We start from the raw sequence: 13,851 nt of genomic DNA on the forward strand, positions 1-13,851 counted from the left end.
ACAGCAAGGCACAGATTATCCAACAAGTTCTTGGAATGTGTTGGAGTCAATTTGTTCTATATTTAATTTTGACAAACGGGGAGGAACTGGCTGAGAATTTGGAAGTGGAAGGCACCTTGGGTGAAAGTGATCATGAAATGATCGAGTTCATGATTCTAAGGAATGGTAGGAGGGAAAACAGGCCAATAAAGATAATGGATTTCAAGAAGGCGGACTTTAGCAAACTCAGGGAGTTGGTAGGTAAGATCCCATGGGAAGCAAGTCAAAGGGGAAAAACAGCTCAAGAAAGCTGGCAGTTTTTCAAAGAGACTTTATTAAAGGCACAAGAGCAAACTAGCCCACTGCGTAGGAAAGATAGGAAGTATGGCAAGAGAATACCCTGGCTTAACCAGGAGATCTCCAGTGATCTGAAACTCAAAAAGAGAGTCTTTTATAAAAAGTGGGAACTAGGTCAAATTTTGAAGGATGAATATACATAAACAACACAATCATGTAGGAACAAAATTAGAAAGCCTAAACACAACACAAGATTAAACTAGCTAAAGACATAAAGACATTTGTAGACATTTGTCTACAAATACATTAGAAGCAAGAGGAAGACAAAGGTCAGGGTAGGCCCATTATTCAATGAGGGGGGAAGACAATAACAGAAAATGTGGAAATGGCAGAAGTGCTAAATGACTTTTTTTGTTTCAGTTTTCACCAAAAAGGTTAGAAGCAATTAACATAATGAACGTCAGTGAAAATTAGGTATGATCTGATGCTAAAATAGGGAAAGAACATGTTAAAAATTACTTAGATAAATTAGATGTTTTCAAGGCAGCAGGGCCTGATGAAATGCAGCCTAGAATACTCAAGGAGCTGACTGAGGAGATATCCCATTAGTGATTATTTTTGAAAAATCATGGAAGACGGGAGAGATTTCCAAGGACTAGAAGAGGGCAAATATAGTGCCCATCTATAAAAAGGGAAATAAGGACAACCCAGGGAATTTAGCTTAACTGCAGTACCCGGAAAGATAAAGCAATCAATTTGCAAACACCTAGAAGATAATAAGAAGATAAGTAACAGTCAGCATGGATTTATCAAGAACAAATCATGTCAAACCAACCTAATAGCTTTCTTTGACATGGTAACAAGCCTTGTAGATGGGTGGGAAAGTGGTAGATTTTTAAGAGCAGGGTAGACAAACACCTGTCAGAAATGGTCTAGAATCTGATAATACTTAGTCCTGCCTTGAGTGCAAGGGACTGGACTAGATGACCTCTCGAGGTCCCTTCCAGTCCTACACTTCTATGATTCTCTGACAGGTATAACTGGCTCTGAACCAGAGTCACACACATGGCAGTCCGGTTATTGAGTAGAGGTTCAATGGTGGGTATAAGGGTGAGCTTTTCCTACAGGCCTGTGCTGCCCCTATACAGACAGCATGGGCCTCTCTCTGCGGGCAGAAATCTTCTGGCTTGTGGGGCTAGTAGGGTTGTCTGATATCCTGGACATGTGTAGCTCAGTAGCTTGTCTGGCAGCCGTACATGATGATGTCTGGCTTGTCCAGACGGGACTCTGGCTACCCTGTCCTGCTAGACAGGTTCTTCCAAGCTGCGCTGACTCCATGACCAACTCCTCTCATCTCTCCCCGCCTTGAGGACATGAGTCCAACTCTTCCTCCAGCCCCCGCTGCTGCCCTCCCCCTGTGAAAAGCTCAGGCCAGCTGCACTGGGGTTTGTATTGAAACTCGGTCCCGCAGTAGCTGCTCAACTCCTTCTTCTGCTTCCCCCAAGGGTCCCCCTGCAGCTGCTGATGGCAGAGGCCACTGCTACCCTGCCACTGACCTGACTCCCCCAGAGGGATCTGGGGGACCAGACTTCTCCTGTTGCAGCAGCTGGGCTGCCTCCCCCAAGTCCTTCCCCTCCTGGTGATTTCCCCTGATTCCCTGAGCTACAGCCCCACGGCTGCCCAGCTGCCTTCTGTGACCCATGTCTGGAGCTGCCCCTTGGAGCCTGGGCGCTGCCCTTGGCCTGTCACAGAATGGCACGGTTCCCTGGTAGCCCCTCCCTGGGTTCTCTGCAGCAGTGACTCATCCACTGCTCCCACTGCTTCTATTGCCAGGCTGCCTTGAATTCCCACCTCCTGCTTGGACCCGTGTCTGCCCCTTACAGCTGCTGGGTGGGTTCCCCCAGCCCGGCCACCCAGCCTCCCTTCAGCAGCATTGTGACACCTCTCTGCTTGGCTCCTTGCTGGCGTTGGGCCTCTCTTGCCACCTCCTCAGGCCCAGCTGTGCTGGGGGAAGGGAGGTTAGTTTCTTTCTGGCCACGATGCTCCAGGCGAGTGCAACTCTCCTGGCCCAGCCCCTGTTAAAAAGGTCCCGGGGTGCCTGCTCCCCAGGCCTCTATTTGGGCTCAGTCAGCCACGTGGCTTCCTATGCTTTGGTGACCCAAGTCCAGGTCCTTGGGGTTTGCACCCAGTGACAGGCTGGTGGGATCCACTAGTGCAGGGGCACAGCGCTATGCGGCCTGCCTCTTCCCCCTGGAGACAGCTTGGTGCTCTTGGGGCTGGAGGCCAGGAACCTGGCTGGGGGCTCCTCTGCCCTCTGACAGTGACCTAGGACAAGTCACTTCCCCAAGACCTTTCAAATGTGGGGGCTAAGCCTAGGCCCTTTGCCCTGCATTTAGGCATCAGAACAGAAGCAGCGTGATCTCCGAGATGTTGGGACCCACAGCTCCCATCTGAGCTGGGGGAGCTGCAGGTGCCAGCATCTCTGCTCACCGGGCCCCTGATGCTGAGGTGCCGAACTCTGGGAACCCGAGTGTGCAGACATAGGCCTGCATGTACTGCTTGTGGAGATGGACTTGGTAGCCCCGGGATGGGAATGTACAGCCGCCACAGCCTGCTAATCAGTCCGGCTGACTTGGAGTGTGAGCTGCATTTGTTCAGGGGTGATGGCATTGGACAGAAGCCTCTGTCGTTTGCAGCCAGCGACGCACCAGCAGGGAGGCTGGGGATGCAGAGAAAGCAGCTGTGTAACAAAGCCGACGTCTGGCTGTCTTGCTCTCTGCGTCTCCACCATTCGGAGTGCGTTTTCACCGTCCCCCCTCTGTGGGCGACAGGATTTGTGGCCGTCCTTTGGATAATTCCAGACTGCTGCAGGCCCAGTTCCTGTCCAGACCACAGGCTGAGACCAGACCAAGAATAGCCTGCCCGGAGTGCTGGAATGTGCAGCATGGGGTGTTGAGGGGGGGGCAGCCTGCTTCGAAACAACATGCTGCTGAGACGTGACCCCCCCCACTGGAGACCGTTTCCATGGAGTTGTGACACAGGTGTAATAATCAGCTGGGCTTCTCTGGGTAATGCTGTCCATTTACCCCCAGAACCTAGTGTGCACATGTCACGGGTGCATGGCGTCTTCAGACAGGATCCTGCACGGCAAGGGGGGAACAAAGGCTGGGAGGGTGGCAGATCCAGCAGGGACCCACTGGGGGACTCAAGATTCTCCTTTCTGGGCATCTGATGTGTGTGGGCAGGGGGCTTAGAAAGCAGGCTGGCTCTCATCAGCTTGGCAGCATTCGCAGCTCTGCACTCGTGGGGCTGGAGGCTGTGCTTTCCACCCCAGGAGCTTGCATAATGCCGTGGGCTCCAGGTGCCTCGGGTCCTGCTCCCCTTCAATGGACTCCTTGTTGCTCTACGCCGGTTGGGGGGTAGCTGTGCACAGCACACAGGGCGCTAGTGCAGTTGTTTGATGACTGTCCGAGGCTCCACCTCCGGCAGAGCTGACAGCTCAGCCTGTGCTGAGAAACCCGTGCCAGCCAGTCATCTGGGAGTCTGTGTGAGTCCTCTGTGCTCAGCTGCTCTCCTGGCCTGCCTGCTCCGAGGTGTGCTGCTTTGGGACAGCCTGTGCTCTGTGATTCGGATAGAGACTCTCTGCGCCAAACCAGGCAGGAAGGAGACTGGCTCCTCTGCAGGGAGATGCTGTGCTTTTAGCTAGAAACACCTGGGCCCTTCTTCTCCCTATGCGGATCGGTGAGGTGCTGTCCCCAGGAGCGAGCAGAGGGGCCGCAAGATGGAAGGGGCTGCGACAAGGAAAAAGTAAGTGTTGGGTCTGGCTTCTCCCTCTCGCCTCCTAAGCTGACTTAGCACAGACGGGCTGTAAATGTGACTTTCCTGTGCAAACCCCATGCAGGCTGCCTCTCAGAGCGGCTCTTGGGATCCCTCTCTGCCTCACCCTGCCATCCCGGGCTGTGCTGCCCCCTACAGCATGCCATGTGGGTGGGAGCCCCATTGCTGGCTGCAGCACACCCCCCCCATGGTAGCTCACGCGCACCTTAGCTCTAGTCCATGTGCACTGGACAGAGGGTTAGCACGGCAGGCCTGTTAGAACCATTTGTGTCACCAGCAAAGCTCCTCTCCCGCTAACGCAGCATTTTACCCCAGGCCAATCCATAGACAAGTCAGATAAGGTAGTGCTTGGTGTCCTGAAGCCATACTTGAAGCTGTGAGGCTGCCAGACCTCACTGGCTACCTGGGCTGGTCGGGATCAGTAGTTGGAAGGGGGCGCTCTCAGCTGGTGGATGGGTGACCGAAGGAACACCTAGGTGCTTCAGGAAGTGCTGGGCTGGCTGACATCTGGCAGGTTCCATTTCAGAGCCCTGGCTGCTGGTTCAGTGGTGGGTGTAGCCATCCTTGTATAAAGTTTGTGGATTAGTTTCTAAGCGCTGGCATACACTTGAGCATTGACTGGAATAGTTATTTCATTGTAAGCCCTGTGTGGGTTTACTCTTATTCCGGCATAGCTGTTTTGGGACCTTTCCAAGGCAGACAAGGTGGGCACGGGAAAGTTCCCAGGAAAGCATTAATTCTCTGTTTCAGTGAGAGCCGTAGTATTGCACTGATGTAGTGTCCGAGGCTGGCTCTGATCCGTTATGTGCTCCCAGGAGGAGTGGGAGCAGGCGTGAAGGCTGCGGGGGAGAGGGCTCTTAAGAAGGTGGATTTGTAGGGGTGAAGGTGACGTGAGGAAATGAGACCAGATATGTCATGTTTATGTCTGGTTGTGCCTCAGCTTGAGTGCCATAGACAATTGCACTACCAGTAAGCTAAGCATCGCCCATTTAATCCCCTGGTGCAGGGCGTTCTTGGGGAGGGGTGCGTGGCTGTCAAATGGGCTTCCCACCTGGCCTCACTGGAGCCTTGATTGTAACCTTGAGACCATGCTTGTCCCAGCCCCCCCTTCTGCTAGCCTTTGCATGGGAGAGAGAATGGGGGAAGAGTTGGGCTGGAGGCTTGCGTTAGTGGGGCGCTGGGGATGGAGCGAGAGGAAGCTGTTTTTGCGTGTCTCTCAGCTGCATCCTCTGTGTCCAGCGCTCTGTACTGCACCTAGAGCGGAAGATGGGTGGAAACACTCCAGCCACATCAGTTGTGCTGACTAGCCCCTGCCCTCCTGGCTCCCATGCCATGTGCTGCTCCTGCACTGGGGGAATTCTCCCCTGCCCCGGTCGGGAATCTCTCCCTACCTTGTGTGACCCTGCTTAGAGCAGGTCTCCACCCTCCAGCCTCTGTTGCCATGTCACCGCTGGAGCTCTCGCTGTTGCAACCATTGGAGGGAGCTGAGCCCAAGGCAGCAATGATGGGAAATGTTTGACCCGAAAGACCCCATGTAGCAAAGGCTGTGAGCTGAATGGGATCCTTCCTTCCTTCAGCAGAGTCCCAGGTGAAGTGTAGCTCGGCAGCACCACGCCAGCCCCTCGGGGACATCTGTGCAACCCCACTGTCTTTGAATGAGCCCATCAGTTCCCTGCGGAGGCCCAGTGCCCTCAGTGGGGTTGTCTGACGGAGATATGGTGAACAGTTTGGGTGGGGTCTAGGGGCAGAGTGGTGGGCGGGGCCTTGGGGGAAAGAGGCTGAGTGGGGGAAGGGCCTGGGGGCAGAGCGCGGGGCCCACAAAAGATTAATCTGGCCCTGCGGGTGCTGAGCACCCCCTATTTTTTTCAGTGGGTGCTTGAGCCTTGGAGCACCCATGGAGTTGGCACCTATGGATATACACTGTATCTACCCTTGGAGCTGGGTGGACAATGCCCCGTGAGGAGACAGAATCACGCTAACTCTCCTGGGCTCGGGTGCTAAAACTAGACTGTAGCTGTGGAGCACGAGCGGTGAGATGGTGTCACGGAGTGTGGGGGAGTCCGGGCCCTGCACCCCTCTTCCTGGGATTCACTGAGACTCTCAGCCAGCCAGTAAAACAGAAGGTTTATTGGACAACAGGAACACAGTCCAAAACAGAGCTTGTGGGTACAACCAGGACCCCTCAGTCAAGTCCTTCTGGGGGAGCAGGGAGCTTAGACCCCAGCCCTGGGGTTCCCTGCATTCCTCCACCCAGCACCAAACTGAAACTAACCCCCCCCAGCAGGCTTCCTTCTGCAGCCTGTGTTCACATTCCTGGGCAGAGGTGTTACTGCCCCCTCCCCCTCCCGGCTCAGGTTACAGGCTCTCAGGTCTCCCATCCCCAGGGCACATTCCCAGGTCAACACTCCCCCCTCCCTGCTGCGTCACATCCTCACAGATGGCAAGTGTGTGCCCAGCGGAGACGCTAGGTACATCCACAGGGTGGCTACCTGCTCCCACTGCTTGCGCTGCAGTGGCTGCTCTGTATTTTTACCACACTAGCCCGAGGAGGGCTAGCTGAGTGCGTCTCCTTGAGCTGGAAATAGGACCCTGAACTTGCAGTGTTGATGTACCCTGTGTCTTCTCTGCCCCTAAAACCTAACTCCATGTAAAATCCTAGTGGAGATAAGGCACTGGTAGTGCTTACTTTGACATAGCTAGTTGAGATAAATGCCACATGGAGGAGTTAGGCTGAGTGCAACTAGCTACGCTGAGAATTACCTGTGCCTGGTAATTGTCTCCAGTAGGATTTCACAGCAATTGAGCTCTCCCCAGCTCTACACATTACACCCTTTTTTGCCACAAAGACAGACCCTCAGCGCATTGGCTCCGCAGGGCTAATAGGAATAAAAAGTACCAAAAATGGAATATTGCTGTCACAGCTTAGCTCTTGAAATCCCTTGATTTGTGTGCTTCATTTCTTCCTGGTGTTTTAATCACAGAGCTTGATGCTTTGGTGAATGCAGGAGTGATCTAGGAACCTCCTAATGTTCGGGTTAGCTCCCCAGGAGCTTCCCCAAGTGAAGAGGAATGTAGCTTTGGAAACATGTAAACGTTAGTGAAGCAGGTTGTTTGACTCACTGGTGTGGCACCTCCTGCTGGCCGTTCTGGGCATTAGCTCTTTCCAGCCTTGGAGCGCCTGCTTCTGGCCAATGTCTCATCTGCCTCAGGCCCCCATGTCCCTCCCGGACCCCGGTGTCCCTTACCTCAGGGTGCTGCCTCCCTGCAGTGCCCCCACACTCTGGGTCTCCCCTCTCAAGGGAACCCCCAACCCTCTACACCCACCTTGCCTCAGTCATCATCCAGCCCCTCTCACTGGGACAAACTGCAGTCTGTAATGGCCACTCATCGTCGGCAAGGGGGTTGGACCAGCTGCCTCTGGCTAACCCCGGGCTACACCTCTTTAGCCCCAGTACCTGCCTTTGGCCTTTAACAAGGCCTACAGCCTGGGGAGTTGCCAGGGTGGAGCTCCCCAGCTCCTCTTGCCTTGCCTTGCCTTGCCTTGCCTTGCCTTGCCTTGCCTTGCCTTGCCTTGCCCTCCCTAATTCCAGGCAGCTAGGTCCTTCTCCCTCCCAGGCTGGAGAGAGACTAGTCCAGCTCCTAGTTCACAGCCCTTTTATAGGGCCAGCTGTGGCCTGATTGGGCATGGCCCCAGCTGTGGCTGCTCCCCCACTCAGCCTAGCTTTTTCCACCGGAGCGGGGTAACTGACCCGCTACAGTTAGCATTTTGCCTAGTTCCAGTTATCCTCTCTTACAGTGGAAGAGAACTGGTCTCAGCTAAGTATGCTCTCTACGTCTGTATAGGTTCTTGTGTTACAGTTTAGACAGTGTGATAAAACTTTTCAAACTGTGTGAGGGGGATGTGGTGTTAATTTCTTGATTCGTCTAATAGTTCATTAAGGGTGCAGTTTGTGGTGTATTGAGAATCGGGTTAAAATGACTAGCTATCACTTTAAGTGTAAGGTGTTTCCCAGGCCTGCTTGCAGGCTAAGGGGCTCTGTAGAGAAGCATGTAATCTGGGCCTTCAGCAGGCAGTCTGCAAAGAGCAAGGGGGGTGAGCTGTGCCGCTCTGCCTTAGGGAGCAGCCTGCTTTGTCTCTTTGTGTTTTTGGTTCCTACGTGTTAAGTTTCTGGATGCAAAGCAGTGAAGTCATGGAAACCTTCCTGAAACATAAAAACATAAAATATGCTAACTTCTCTTTGTGTGTGGTGAATGAAAGACAGTTCACCCCAATTCAGGGACCCCACTGCGTCAGCCCTGGCTTGAGAGGAGGTGCATGGATCAGCTGCTTGGACATGAGGGTAAATTTCATCCTAGTTTCATTTTGAATTTCTTCCTTCTGCAGCTGCCAGGCAGATAGTTTTTCTCTTTTATTCCCCTACTAATGTGCTTTAGCTTAGTAAATTGTAATGCTGTTTCTCCTTTAGGGAACTCATTGCCTATGTACTTGTCTAATGCTGTGTAAAGTGATGAGCATTCCCTTCTCTCTGTTGGGGGTGTGTGTGTGTGTGTGTATTTATTTAATTGGTAAATAACCGATTACATTGATTTCCTGTGTATACCCTTGCTGTGGGATTTATAAGAGTTGTGCATGTGCAGTGTCTCTGGTATGGAGCTTTCTTCCTCAGCTCATGAATTGTACATGAACTGGGGAAGGTCACACTGCGTGTGTGTGTGTGTGTCTGACAGGGGAAGCAGTGCCCTGCGTAAGCTCCTGCCTCGTAGCTCCTAACTCACGGGGGAGAAGAGCTCTCCTGTGACTTCCGGAGGTACACAGGACAGCTCCTAACGGGCCCCCACTGCCCTGCATTTTGCAGAGTCACTTACACCTGTGCAAAGGGAAGTTAAGACACTACCAGGTCAGAGCCATGTCCCTTGTTGGCTTTGCATAGGCATGGATGGTGACCTCATGGGAGGGGAGCTCAGCCTGTGTAGAGAAGGGCGGTCTGGGGGTGGCTGGGCCAATGAATCCACATCACGGAATTTCCTAAGAGATGTGGTGACGCTGTGTTAGGAGACTGTGAGGGCTGCAAAGTTAAAGCAGTCAAAGGTAGGGACGAGCCGGGAGTGGGGTATGTCTGTGGCTCATGCAGGTACAGGCACTCTTTGACGTCCTGCCGACTGGGCAATAGCATGAAAGGACTCCTTGTTTCTGAAATGAAACTGGCTCTTTGTCAAGAGATCTATTTACAGAGGTGCTGCAACTGCAGCCAGCCTGCCAACCATGTGCACGCGGACTGATTCCTCCTAACCTTTCCCTCCTGCAACTCGGGCTCCGCCCTCCCAGTTCCATGCAGGTTGCTGCTGTCTCTAGCGCTGGGTCTCAGTCTGTCTTTCTGCAGTGGAGATCCAGAGCGAGGCTGCATGAAGGGGCATGCCCTGTTCTTGGTGGGAGGCCAGTGGCTTGAGATTTCTCTGTCTTGCACCCTGCAGTCTCCAGGGGGAGCAGCAGGCCCACTTCCCCAGCATCTACTGACCTATCTCTCCACTGGGGAGTAGGGCATGGTTGGGGGATCTCCCCAGCTCTTTCCATGGGGGAGGCAGCAGCTCTGTGTCCCCCACCATAAATTGGGGAGGGGGGGTTCCCCTGTGTCCCCAACTGTCCAATCCTCACTGCCCCCAAGAAATCCATCCCCCAAGTATATTCATTCTTCCCATCCCGTAACTCACCGCTTATTGATGCAATGACCGGCCTGGCCGAGGCAGGAATCCTGAGCGCCAGGAGGAGCTGTTGCCCTTCCAGCTGTAATAGACGCCATTGCCTTCCACTGCCCACCCAGCCCTGGGGGCATAGGGCTTGTTAAAGGAATACGCAAACAGGCAGGAAGTTAGTGACTCCCGTGTGTCTCTGTCCCAGGACATCAGGTCACTGGTAGCTCCGCCTGGAGCCTGCCATGTTTTCTTTGGAAGATTCCTCCTGCAGAAAAGTTTGCCAATGCAGTGTTTGGTTCTGTATCAAAGCCGGGCCACAAGCCCAGCCTCATGCTCCTGGGTGCATGAACTCTGCTCACCGGGACACATGCACCTCCACTGCCTTGGGCACAAGGGCCCCGCTGGGGGGTTGGGCCAGCACTGTGCTCTGTGTTAGTTTGCTCGCATAGCATCTGAGCAGGGCCCCTCAAATGAGGAAGGAGCAGAGCTCACCATGCAGGTGGGGCGTGCTGCCAGAAGAGGTTAATGCAGTGGTGCAGAAAAGGCAGAAGGCTGAGTCCGATGGGTAGCAGGAGTTTCTGCTCAGGAACAGGGCTGACTCTAGGCACCAGCAAAACAAGCAGGTGCTTGGGGCGGCACATTTCTAGGGGTGTCATTCCGGCGCCGGCCCTGCCACCCCTAGAAATGTGCCCCCGCCGCCCCAGCTCGCCTCTGCCCGCTCCCCTGAGCGCGTTGCCACCGCTCCGCTTCTCCCTGCTCCCTCCCAGGCTTGCTGCATGCAGAACAGCTGTTTCGTGCTGCAAGCCTGGGAGGGAGGGAGGGAGGAGAAGCCGAGCAGCGGCAAGATCGGGGGAGGTGACAGTGGTAGAGCGGAGGCAAGCTGGGGCGGGGAGCGGTTCCTCTACCCCCCCCATTACTTCCTGTGCTCTCCCCCCCCTTGCTCACCTCCTCTTCACCTGCTCCCCTGAACGTGCGGCCTCTCCCTCGCCTGAGAGGGAGGGGGGAGAAGTGGAGCAGCGGCGTGTTCAGGGGAAGAGGCGGAGCGGAGGTGAGATAGGGCGGGGGCTTGCAGGGGGGGGAGCTGCAGGAAGCAATGGGGGGGGAAATGCGGCACGTCTGGGGGAGGAGGTGGGGCCGGGGATTTGGGGAAGGGGTTGGGAAGGGGTGGAGTTGGGGTGGAGCTGGGGGGGGGGCACAAAAAAAAGTGGGAGCTGCCAAAAATTTTTTCGCTTGGGGTGGCAAAAATCCTAGAGCCGGCCCTGCTCAGGAGGAGCCCTCTGTGCCCTCCTCCCTCCCCTCCCAAGGGGGGCTTGGATTTCTCTTCTCTTTGCCAGCAGCTCACACAGACCCACTCAAGTCTGAGTTGAGGGAATCTGAGCTGCTCATGGGTCTAGAGTGACTCTGTCCTGAGGGCACCTCCATTTCCATCTCAACTCTGCCATCCACCTGCAATGGCTTTGCTGTCCTTCCACTTATTGTCTGGCGCCAGACAGGGCCCCTCATGGGATTAGGGACCACACACACAAACACTTTTCTGTGGCTTGTAATTTGGCCAGGTCTGGACAGACTTTCCTGGAGCAGCAAAAGGTCCGGGCGGCTCTGATCCCAGACCTGTCCTCCTACCCCTGCCAGGTTTCTAACTTCCTGCTGTCAAACCCTGAGCTGCTCTGAGGAAAGGTTGCAGATAACCTTTATAAACACTGGCAGTGCTGCCTCCCGCCTGCCCCTCTATGTCAGTTCTCAAAACTGGCAGAGCTGCTGGAAAATCAAACGTATCAGCAATAAATGGAAAGCTGCAGCAGAGCCGAAATGTGGCACATTTCAGCCCCCAAGGTTACAGTTTAGCAAAGTTATAAGCAACTGAAGACAGAAGGTTCTTGCCATGCACAGGACTAGGCAGGCTGCAAACTCAGCAGCGCTGGGCGTTCAGCCGGCTCATGGAGGAGGAATCTCCGTGAATTGCAGCCAGTCCATAATGCGTGACCCAGCCCCATGCGCCAAGGCCCTCATTTTGCAGTGAACACTGCATGGGCTCAGAGGTCTGCCCGCACAGCACTCAGTGTGGGATCAGGACCTGAATTTCTTCCTCTTGCATGACAGCCTCAACTGCAGCAGCTCTTACCTTAATTGTAGTGCCTGTCCCGGTTATCAGGTGGACTGCACCTCTGAGCCCTCCTGGTGTCTCCGAGAGCACCCCATGGGAGCTCTGGCCATCACCTCTCAGGGTGGGGTCAGGCGATCCTGCCACTCTCAGAGCAGGAGCTGGGTTCAGCCCACTGTGAGTACCTCAGCAGGTCTGGTGTATGCCCAGACTCTGCAATTCTGTCCCTCCAGGACAGGACAGTGAGAATTAGTGACCCAACAGCTTCCTTTAATTAGCATTTGTTTAGAACAAAAGCATTTGAGAGAGAACAGATCTTAAAATAATGGAGCAAGCTCAATGGAATGGGTGTTTTCCCCTGATGCTTGCCATTCCCTTGACTGGGAAAGCACCATTCCATGGGGCCTGGGTATGTCCACATTGCAGCTTGGAGCAGGGTGACTCCAGCTTGGGTAGGCACACCTGCATGAGCTGGAATCTAGCGAGCATGGCTAAAAGCAGCAGTGAAGACGGGGTGTCTAGCCCATCACCACATGGGGCAATGTGAGTACGTACCCGGAGTTCCAGGGAGGCTTGTGCAGCCTCTGCTGGGGTCCAGGCTGCCATGTTTTCTCTACCATTTTTAGCCATGCTACCTAGAGCAAAGCTAGCACAAGTGTGCCCTAGGCTGCAGTCACCCCTCCGACCACTGTGCAGATGTAACCTTTGCATCCCTTTGTGCCAGCTTGAACGCCTAGACAGCTGCTGACAGTGCCTCCTCTCTGCAGTAATCACAGCACTTCGAAACTGCTTGTAGCCCTGTGGTCTGGCGGGTCCCAGAATGTCTCCAAGTATAAATATTATAAGATTTGTACATTGCAGCTCCTACGGTGTCCACAACATTGTGTATCACTCCATTTCTGTCACAGCACCTACACCCTTTAGGAGATGTCAGGCTTCTCTCCTCGGGGAGCCATCCTATTTATGCCACATGCTGGAGCTTCCCCAAGCCCCACTTCGGGACAGGCCTAGAGAAAGTGGCTGATAAGTCTGTTGTCAGTGTACCCAGCCAGAGTTCCCAGCGTCGATGAGACACTAAACCAAAGTCAGAAATAAACAACTGGGCAGTGTTGCTAGCAGGACTACTTGAACATGTTACTTGAACATGACGTGAACAACCCTAGAGTGAACTCTGGGCACCGAACTGCTCGAATAGTGCTGTGGGATGGGGAATGCATTGAGTGCTTGGAACTCCCCGTATGGAGATACTTGGGGAGGACAGTGCTGGGGACACTCTGAATGGGGATGCTGGGATTTTGTATCGGGCTCTCTCTGGATCTGTGGCCGGCGGGGTGGTTTCTGTGGATAGGGGACAGTGCCACAGGTCATTATTGGGGTCTCGGTCAGTAAAAGAAGGGAAGCTTTCTGCCTTGGGAACCCAGCCCTGCTGTGCAGTGCTGTCTATTGACATTGCCCCATGTGTTCTTCTCTGCAGGGCTTGCTGTGATGGTGACGGGAAGGAGATGGTGCCCGGAGCCAGTCACTTGACAGGTAAGGAGCACTGCCCTGTATTGAAGAGCTGGCCTGCTCCCAGGTCGGGCATGGCCCTGCTGTCTGTGTGGGCGCCTCTGATCTGTGTTCTTCGCTCTGCCCACTCCCAAGACCCTTGTAAATGTCAGGAGTGTGCTGTGTGTCCCCCATCCCAGTTAGCACTGGAGGTCTAGCAGCAAACTTTGGTGTACCCCACTGGTCACCTTTCTCCAGCGCAACTCGTGGCCATTTATAATGACCCTTCCGCTGTGGTCGTTCAGCCAGCTTCTACCTCATCTGGCAGCACATGTATTCTAGCTAATTCATGTTATTCTTTTGAGTACGCTGTAACCTTGATCCACTAACTTTGTAATTCCCTCAGCAAAGCAATCCAGTTGGTCTGGGATAGCTAGTTAGTTACAGACTCCAGCACATTA

The 13,851-nt window shown here is 54.1% G+C and overlaps 1 protein-coding gene across 2 annotated transcripts in view; it reads left to right on the forward strand.

Annotated features, from left to right (window-relative positions):
- LOC311525545 (myomegalin-like) overlaps positions 1-13,851 on the forward strand; it is a gene marked incomplete at its 5' end in the record, with an annotated part of 101,045 nt that overhangs the window by 4,798 nt on the left and 82,396 nt on the right. The window contains 2 exons of one of the 2 annotated variants that reach the window (XM_084637772.1): positions 3,873-4,083; positions 13,380-13,435. In XM_084637772.1, the coding sequence (XP_084493898.1) occupies positions 4,058-4,083; positions 13,380-13,435 (82 nt within the window). Of the gene's footprint in view, positions 1-3,872; positions 4,084-13,379; positions 13,436-13,851 lie in introns of those variants that run through there. The other variant, XM_084637773.1, reaches the window with a different exon arrangement.

This window comes from Lepidochelys olivacea (genome assembly GCF_965140295.1).
Source record: "Lepidochelys olivacea isolate rLepOli2 genome assembly, chromosome: 8".
Taxonomy (NCBI): Eukaryota; Metazoa; Chordata; order Testudines; family Cheloniidae; genus Lepidochelys; species Lepidochelys olivacea.